Source organism: Chelonoidis abingdonii, chromosome 4 (genome assembly GCF_003597395.2).
Source record: "Chelonoidis abingdonii isolate Lonesome George chromosome 4, CheloAbing_2.0, whole genome shotgun sequence".
NCBI classification, from domain to species: Eukaryota; Metazoa; Chordata; order Testudines; family Testudinidae; genus Chelonoidis; species Chelonoidis abingdonii.
In genome coordinates, this window is record NC_133772.1 from 22,584,566 (window position 1) to 22,593,469 (window position 8,904).

General features: G+C 50.4%; 1 protein-coding gene across 1 annotated transcript in view; it reads left to right on the plus strand.

Annotated features, from left to right (window-relative positions):
* The window catches only part of LOC142046680 (maestro heat-like repeat-containing protein family member 7), a 138,969-nt gene extending 130,349 nt beyond the window's left edge, over positions 1 to 8,620 (plus strand). The window contains 3 exon segments of the mRNA XM_075064649.1: positions 5,159 to 5,175; positions 6,009 to 6,115; positions 8,387 to 8,620. Coding sequence (XP_074920750.1) covers positions 5,159 to 5,175; positions 6,009 to 6,115; positions 8,387 to 8,620 — 358 coding nt within the window.
* Positions 8,621 to 8,904: the final 284 nt, after the last annotated feature.

An 8,904-nucleotide genomic window follows, 5' to 3' on the forward strand; every position in this document is an offset into this window, starting at 1 on the left:
CCCCTCCCCAGATCACAAAGGTGAATGTTAGGGGAGAGTAGGGTGACCAGACGCCCTGATTTTATAGGGACAGTCCTGATTTTTGGGGTCTTTTTCATATATAGGCTCCTATTACCCCCACACACCCTGATTTTTCACACTTGCGTCTAGTCACCCTACTCTCCCTGAAAATGGAGGGGCCAAAAATGGTTTTTAAAAGTAGTTGTGTTTTTATTTTGGAAATTTTTTTTGTTAAAATGGGGTTGTTTGCTGTCTTAAGAGTTGGCTATAATGTTTAAATTGTTGGTGATTCAGGGGCGCCAGGTAGAGAGAAATGTCGTGGGGGTCCCCACACCAGGGGTTGTCAACATAGGGGCTTCTTCTCACCTCGGGGGAAACTCCCTCACCCACTGATCCCCACCCCACCCCAGAGTCCCCGCGCGCTGCAACAATCTAAGCCTGGGCGAGACAGCTCTGACCGTTGCCTCCGCCCCGCACCCAGACCCTGCTGCCTGCCCATTGGCCGGGAACAGCAGCCAATGGCAGCTATAGTGGGCGTTGCCAGAGCTGCCTGGCCACGCCTCCACAGCAGGGAGGGGGAGGGAGCCGCAGGCGGAGGCTGTCACCGTCAGACAGAGAGAGCCCCGGGGGTGGGAGGGCAGCAATGGGCGTGCCGGGCTGGCATTAAATACAAGTACAGAGGGGGTTTCCTGGGGGGGGGGGCTAAGCAACCCCCGAAGAGCAGACCCGGCTCGCACCGCTGACCTATGCCTCCCCGCCCTCCCCCCGGAAAGACCCTCCCATGCGCCCCAAGCCCCATCGCCCCACCAGAGAGCCCGCCGCCACCTTGTGCACGAGACGCTCCTCACTCCCGCAACCCCCCATTCACCACATCTCCGCCTTGCTTTCCCCTCTCTCCCCAAGCCCATTGCGGGAAGGCTCCAACCACCAGGGCTATCGTGGACTCCAGCTGAAGCAGGGTGGCCTGCCTGCAGGCGACCTCCTGGCTGTGCCTCAACAGCCCGGGAGGGGGAGCCACAAGGTGAGCAACCTCCTTCACATCACATCATCCACAGGTCCACAATTCCTGGGCTCGATTAAATCACTAGGCAAAGTAATGCAGTCTTCTTTCTTCCAGACAAGTTGTGGGTTTTTCCTGTAAGAAACTTAATAATTTTTTGCAAAGAAGTCCATTAAGTTTGCTTTCACTTCGCAAAACTATGGCTTGTTACATAACTCATCTCTATCTGTCATTACATTATCAGCGCAATTTAAAAATTCACTTAATTGTACCATAGTTTCTCATTGGTCCAAAAACACATGGAAGATGTGCAGACTTTTATTTCTGTGGGCCAAAGCACCCTATGTAGAAATATAAATGTTGAAGCTAGAAAAGAAGGGTAAGGGTCCCTTCAGGAAACTGTCCTCAAGTCATTCATTCTTCTGGGCATTCCATTTATTGTTCCCTCCTGTAGTGATAGAGATCAGTGTTTCCATCCACGAGGGAGATGCAGAAGACTGGGGCAACCCTGTAGTAACTCTGTCTCTACCCTTGTTCTCTGTCCGCTCCCTCTACCAGCCCCTTTGGTCTCCCTAGGATTCCCTCTACCATTACTCCCTCTGGGTCTTCTTTCCCTGGTGCTTCTCGTGAAGCAAAGTCTGTCATTACGGATTCTTATTTCTGTAATATATTTAATTTTGATTTATTTAGTGCATTAATTAACACTTAATATGGGAGTCCCCCTTCAGACCTCTGTACAGATTGATCCCCTTCTTTTCATATGTTTTGCCCATAAGGTTTTCTGCAGCCCTAGGGCAGCCAGCAATAAGCCATGTGCCTTTGCAATGGGGTGAGGGAAGGGGACCGTGGATTCCCTAGTTATGTGATTTGCAACAAGTGTTGTTACTCAGGGTACCAAATGTGTTTAAATGATATAAGTGCCTTGTAAAATCCCAAAGTAAGCTCATTTTCATTTTTCATGTAGTAATCTCATACCGTATACATATATATTTCATTATTAGTTTAAGTTGTTTGTTGTTTGTTGTTAGCTTGATTACTATGGGGATTTTTTCAGTGTGAAAAATTGTGTGCTATTTTAGGGGTTGAATGACATAATATGCCCCCCCCCCACCTCCTCCCCAATGTTCATCACTAAGTCCGGTAATTTTTTGTCAAGTACCCGTCGTGCAACAAGGTGGTGCCTACCCCTGCCCCGCCGTTCAGAGGGATGTGGGGTCCAGGGTGGCCTGGGGGGCTAGAGAGGGGCCTGGTATCCCCCTGAAGCGTGGGGTGTCCCAAAGCACAGAGCCCCTTCAAGCAAAGAGCCCGGGACAGTTGTCCTGGTCTGTCCTATGCACAGCACGGCCCTGCTTGGGCACCAACAAAAATTATATAAACCTGGAGCCCCTGACAGGAGGGAGGTGAGAGGGGACAAAGTGAAAGGACTGGGAGGGACCAAAGGAGCCAGCGCACTGGGGAGTGGGTGGGGGGAAGCTGTGCAGACCCCAGGAGAGGAGGGGAAGGGGCTTGGTGTGATGTGGGGAAGAGGAGGGAGCCACTGCAGGAGGGGAAAAGAGAAGGGCTAGCAGGAAGGGGAGTCAAGAGAACAAGGCTGCAGCCTGGGGAGAAAGCCAGCAGGCTGGGGACAGCGCAAAAAGGGAGGGCTCTGGGGAGCTCCAGGATGGAGTGAGAGAGGCAAGATGCAGAGCAGAGGAGTCCAAGGTGCCCCAAGCTCCTGGGCCTGAGGTCAGAGAAGGGAGAGGAGTGGGAGAAAGGGCTGGAATTAGGAGTTTGCCCTTGAGATGGTGACTGGACATTAGTTCATTCGTTACCTGAGTCCCCACTCAGGGGCAGCATTTGCTGACTTTGCTGCCCAGTTTTCCACTTCCCTGCTGAGCTTTCCTCAGCCCCTAGTGATAGACCCCACAGCTCCTCCTGCTCTCATTGTCCATAGTCTCTCTCTGTGGTCGGTCTCTGCCTCCTCAGTTCTAACCCATTGCTAGGGCAATGCCAAGGGGACAAACTGTGCTGGGCCTGCAGGAGCGAGTGACTCCCTTTGCTTCCTCTCTCCGTCAGGGAGTGGAGGAGTTCAGAGTCCTGGGCCAGCTGGTGGGGTGTCTCTCTCTGTGCTGTGCAAAGCAGGAGCAGATCTGCCAATAGGCTATGGATGGACTTCACCACCTCTACTCCTTCATGCTGCGGCAAAAATATAAGAGCACCCCTTGTCCTTCCTAAATACACTGATATGAGGTTTACAAACATGGAAAACATATTTATTGAACACTTCCACCTTTTCTGCAACCTTTTAAACAGTCTCCATCTAGTAATAGAGCCTATACCATTTCTTTTGTTCCTAATACCCTTTTTAAAAAAACAAAAAACAAAAACCTCCTTATTATCCTTAGTCCTGCAAGCCATGGAGTTGCCCCTGATGGCTTTAGCTTCCCCTATCCATATTCTACTTGTCATAACTTATATATAATGGACATACCGACTCAGACCAATCGTTCATCTAGCTCAGTATTGTGTTTTTTGATAGTGGCCTGTGCCTCGTGCTTCAGAGGGAATGAACTGAACAGGGAAATTTTGAATGATCCATCCCCTGTCATACAGTTCCAGGTTCTGGTAGTCAGAGGTTTAGGGACATGCAGAGTATGGGGTTGCATGCCCTGATCATCTTGCTTTATAGCCACCAATGGACTTATCCTTAACAAACATATCTAATTCTTCTTTGAACCCAATTATACTTTTAGCCTTCACAATATTCCAAGGCAACACTTTCCACAGGTTGCCTGTGCATTGTGTGACTAGATTCCTTCTTTTATTTGTTTTTAACTTTCTTCCTATTAAATTCATAGGGTGAAACCTAGTTCTCGTGTTATGTGCAGGGGTAAATAACACTTCCCTTTTCACTTTCTCCACACCAGTCATGATTTTATAGACCTTTATCATACCCCTCCCCCCTTAGTCATCTGTTTTCTAAACTAAATGGTCCAAGGTCTACACTACAGACCTATATTGTTATAACTATGTTGCTCAGGGGTGTGAAAAATCTACACCCCTGAGCGATGTATTTCTACTCACCTAACTCCCTGCGTGGACAGTACTATGTCAGCAGGAGCGCGTCTCCCACTTACTTAGCTAGTGCCTCTCAGGGAAGTGGGTTAAGAGCTTGTTGGTATAGGAGCATCTTCATGTAAACGCTACAACGCCAGTGCAGCTACAGCAGTACAGCGTTTGAAGTGAAGATTTGCCCCCCATCTTTTTTTCTCTCTCCTCATATGGAAGCTGTTCCATCCCCCTAATCATTTTTGTCGTCCTTCTCTGCACCTTTTACAATTCTTGTATATCTGTTTTGAGATGGGGTGACCAGAACTGCACGCAGTATTCAGGATGTGGGCGCACCATGGTTTTATATAGAGGCATGATGATATTTTTCTGTTTTTATTATCTATCCCTTTCCTAATGGTTCATAACATTCCGTTTGCTTTTTTAACTGCTGCTGCACGTTGAGTGGATGTTTTCAGAGAACTATTTACGATGACTCCAAAATCTTTCTTGAGTGGTAACTTAAACCCCATAATTTTGTATGTATAGTTGGGATTATGATTTCCAATGTGCATTACTTTGCATTTATCAGTATTGAATATCATCTGCCATTTTGTTGCCCAGTCCCCCAGTTTTGTGAGATCCCTTTGTAGCCCTTTGCAGTCTGCTTTGGACTTAACTATCTTGAGACATTTTGTATCATCTGCAAATCTTGCCACCTCACTAGTTACCCCTTTTTCTGGATCATTTATGACTATGTTGGACTACACTGGTCTCAACGCAGATCCTTGGGGGACCCCACTATCTACCTCTCTCCACCATGAAAACTGACCATTTATTCCCGTCCTTTGCTTCCTATCTTTTAACTACTGATCCATGAGATGTTCTTCCCTCTTCTCCCATGACAGCTTCCTTTGGTTAAGAGCCTTTGGTGAGAGACCCTGTCAAAGGGTTTCTGAAAGTCCAAGTACACTATATACACTGGATCACCCTTCTCCACATTCTTGTTGACCCCTTCAGAAAATTCTAGTAGATTGGTGAGGCATGATTTCCCTTTACAAAAGCCATGTTGACTCTGCCCAAAGAAACTGTGTTCACCAACATGTCTGATAATTCTGTTCTTTCCTGTAGTTTCAGCAATTTGCCTGGTACTGAAGTCAGGCTTACCAGGGATCACATCTGGAGACTTTTTTTAAAATTCACTGTCACATTAGCTATCTCATACAGATGCCAATTTAAACGCTAGGTTACATACCACAGCGCTGCACATAGGTCTGTCTGGATATCTCATGATAGCTGCAACCTTTGCATCAGGCAGGCAATTTACCATGTGGTTCTCCCAGTCATCACAAACCCAACTGCTTATATGTCTATTGATTGAATCCCCCATTACTATTACCTAGTTTTTCTTTGTAAGTGGGGTTCCCCCCTCAGGTGAGGTAGCTTCAGTGTGAGAGGACATCATGACTTCATCTGGAAGGTAGGTCCCAACTACAGGATCGTCTCCCTCTGCTCTAGCTTGATGCTCTGCTTCCTGGAAATTTTCACCCTCAGCAGCAGAGGCTGTCAGACTGGGGGTGGAACCACTCTACTGAATCCCTAAAAGTCTCCTCTATGTACCTCACTGTCTCCTTTGGCTCTACCAGTTCTGCCCCTCTGGTCTCTGAGGGCTAGTAGCTCCTTGGTCCAAATGCCCACATATTACTACCTGCCCACAGGGATGGTAATCATACATTCTGCATTCAGTGCAATCAACTGGAGAGCCCTATGCTGCTGCTGCACTTCTGCCCGGTTTATTTTTTACTCTTCCAGGGGAGTTTAATTTGTTGGTGGTGGGGGAAGGTTATTGGCCTGAGTTTACAGTATGTTTGTTAGATGTACTTGTCTGTCACACACTGTCTCTAAACTTCCTTGCAAAACTCCATTTGCTAATATAACATCTGATTTATATTGCCTCCTGTCTGTTTTCCCCTCCTCCCAGGTGCAGGCATGATGCTGGCAAAGAAGAGTGAAGAGTATCTGCAGGTTCTCAGGGACTGGCAAGCCGAGAACACCTTCTGGTTCACCAACACCAGCGATATCACCATGGTAACTACAGTCAGTGTTTCATGGGATTGTTGTGCCCAGAGTTATCAAGAGTCAGGTATTAACACCCTAGGAGTCAGGGGGAAGGCACAGACCCAGGCGTGTGACTGACCCCATCCTGTTGGGCTAGAGCCCTGCCTATGGCCTGTTCCACCTCATAGACCTCAGATCATCTAGTCCAACCCCCTGCTCAAAGCAGGACCAACCCAACTAAATCATCCCAGCCAGGGCTTTATCGAGCCTGACCTTAAAAACCTCTAAGGAAGGAGATTCCACCACTTCCCTAGGTAACCCATTCCAGTGCTTCACCACCTTCCTAGTGAAATATGTTTCCTAATATCCAACCTAGACCTCCCCCACTGCAGCTTGACACCATTGCTCCTTGTTCTGTCATCTGCCACCAGTGAGAACAGCTGAGCTCCATCCTCTTTGGACCTGCCCCCCCACATAGCAGGGCAGTTACCCCTCTCCAAGGGAAAAAGATTAAAGGCAGCTGAGGTAGGCTGATTAGGGAGGCAGCCATAGCTCTGGCCAGTCTCAGTCGGGCCGCAGCTGGCCCTGATATAAGGCCTAAATGAGGAGCTAGGTCAGGCTCACTCCAGCCCTGGAGTGAGAAGGGCCTAGCTCCCTGGGAGCATAGGGTATCTGAAGCAGAGCAGTGCTGGGGACAGGAAGGCAGAGCTGGGAAGCTCAGGCCACGTGAGTCCTCAGGCTGAGGCCAGGCTAAAGGCCAGGGGAGGTACTGGGGCTGCAGGAAAAGGCAACAGGTCCAACCCCCTTACCAATGATGAGTGGCCATTACAGACTGCAGTTTGCCCCAGTAAGAGGGGACTAGATGATGACTGGCAATAGCCACTGAGGCAAGGTGGGCTTAGGGGATTCAGGTTCCCTTGGGAGGGAAGACCCAGAGTGTAGGGATACTGCCATGGGGCAGTACCCAGGAGACAGGGCACCACGGGACAGGAGGGACGTGGGGCCTGGAGTATAGTAGTGGAGACTGATAATGAAAGAGAAGTAGGGACAGCAGCGCCGGCCAGCAAGAGGCACTCCAAGACTGGGATGAACTAATTCCTGAACAACCAGCAGGAGGCTCTGCGGCGCTGAGTGTGCACCATGCTACACCACTGTTCAAGTAGTTGAAAGCTGCTATCCAATCCCCCGTCACTCTTCTCTTCTGCAAACTAAATAAGCCCAGTGCCCTGAGCCTCTCCTCATAAGTCATGTGCCCCAGGCCCCTAATCATTTTCGTTGTTCTCTTTGGACTCTCTGATTTGTCCACATCCTTTCTCTTGTGAGGGACCCAAACTGATTCAACACTCCCAATGTGACCTCACCAGTGCCGAATAGAGGGGAATAATCACTTCCCTCCATCTGCTGGCAGTGCTTCTACTAATGCACCCCAATATGCCTCACCACATGCCAGATCCCAAGATGCACTGGAGCTCATCCAAACCTGTTCCCCACTCCTTGTCAGGTGTGGTGGGAGCTTCCCCAGAGATTAATGCAATAAAAGGCATCATTGTATCTGTGCATCAGTGCCAACTCCTGCTAAGCACTAGAGAGTGTATCCATGCTGCGCAGTATTGTGGCCGCGTGCACTGCCACACTGGCCTCTGCCATGCACGACAGCTTCTGATTGCTGGCTGGGTACTGTGCTGCCCAGGTGCAGTAACCCAGCCCTGTCCCAGCAGAGTGGGGTTTGCCTGCATTCCTGGCCAGGCCAGCCCTGACTGCTCGACCACCGACTGGAATCGTGCTGGGGAGCAAAAGAGGTTTCACTGGCAGGCTTGTTTCAGAAGTCTGGGAAGTAGTTTCACCCATCTGAGTGCATGGACTTCTTCCTCATTGCTGTCAACGGCATGAGAGACTCCAGAGTCCATGATTCGGTGGTGGCCGGGCACATGCTGCATGTGATCCTGGGGGTCCCCGGCCCAAACTTGGAGAGGGCAAGAGCTGCAGTGAGAACGCCCTGCTGGGGGAGCCCATCTGTGAATGGCTCTGTCTCTGGGTGCTAGGCATTATTTGGGGGCAGGTCTCTGGCCTGTGCAATGCAGGGGGGGGAAGGAGGGGGTCAGTCTAGGTGATCACCATGGCCGCTTGTGGCCTTGCAGTCTATGAATCAATAAGCCGGGAACTGGTCCTGTGCTCTAGTTCTGGGGTTGGAGAAGAGGATCTGGGAGGGCAGATGACTCTCAGGTGCAGCAGGTCCCTTGCACCCCAGATCAATAAGAGCACAAGGAAGCCAAGGGCCCCCTCTACCCATTTCCCTTCCAGGTGTCTGAGGCTGTGAGGAGCATTCACAACAACCTGGACTCCATCAGCGAGCTGCTGGCCCAGCAGGAACTGCTCAGGGCCCTTCTCCTGCTGGGCTACCAATACTGTTGGGCTGCTCACTGTCATGCGGAAGGCACGGGGCTGGGGCTGCTGCTTGCAGTCTGGGTCCCCTGGACTGGTCCTGCTGGCGGGCACAGGAGAGTGCAGAAGCTTCCAGAGATCTGCTCCCTGTAAAGCTGCTGCTGCTGCTGCTCCTGGAGGCTCTTTCAGGCTGGTTTGCCCTGGAGACAGGCCAATCTGGAAAACCCTGCACGGCATCCCTTGGCCTCCCCTGGGGCTGACACTCAGACCCGGCCCCATGCAGCCTGCACCAGCCAATGGGGGCCTTACTGCAGCAGGAGGGCAACAAAGGGCTGGCCAGTGGTGGGAGACCCAGCATTGGTGGCGGGAAGGTGAAGGAGCCTGGCAGGGCTCTTACCAGGTGCCATTGGCTCTCTCCCTTTGCAGCATTGCCACGG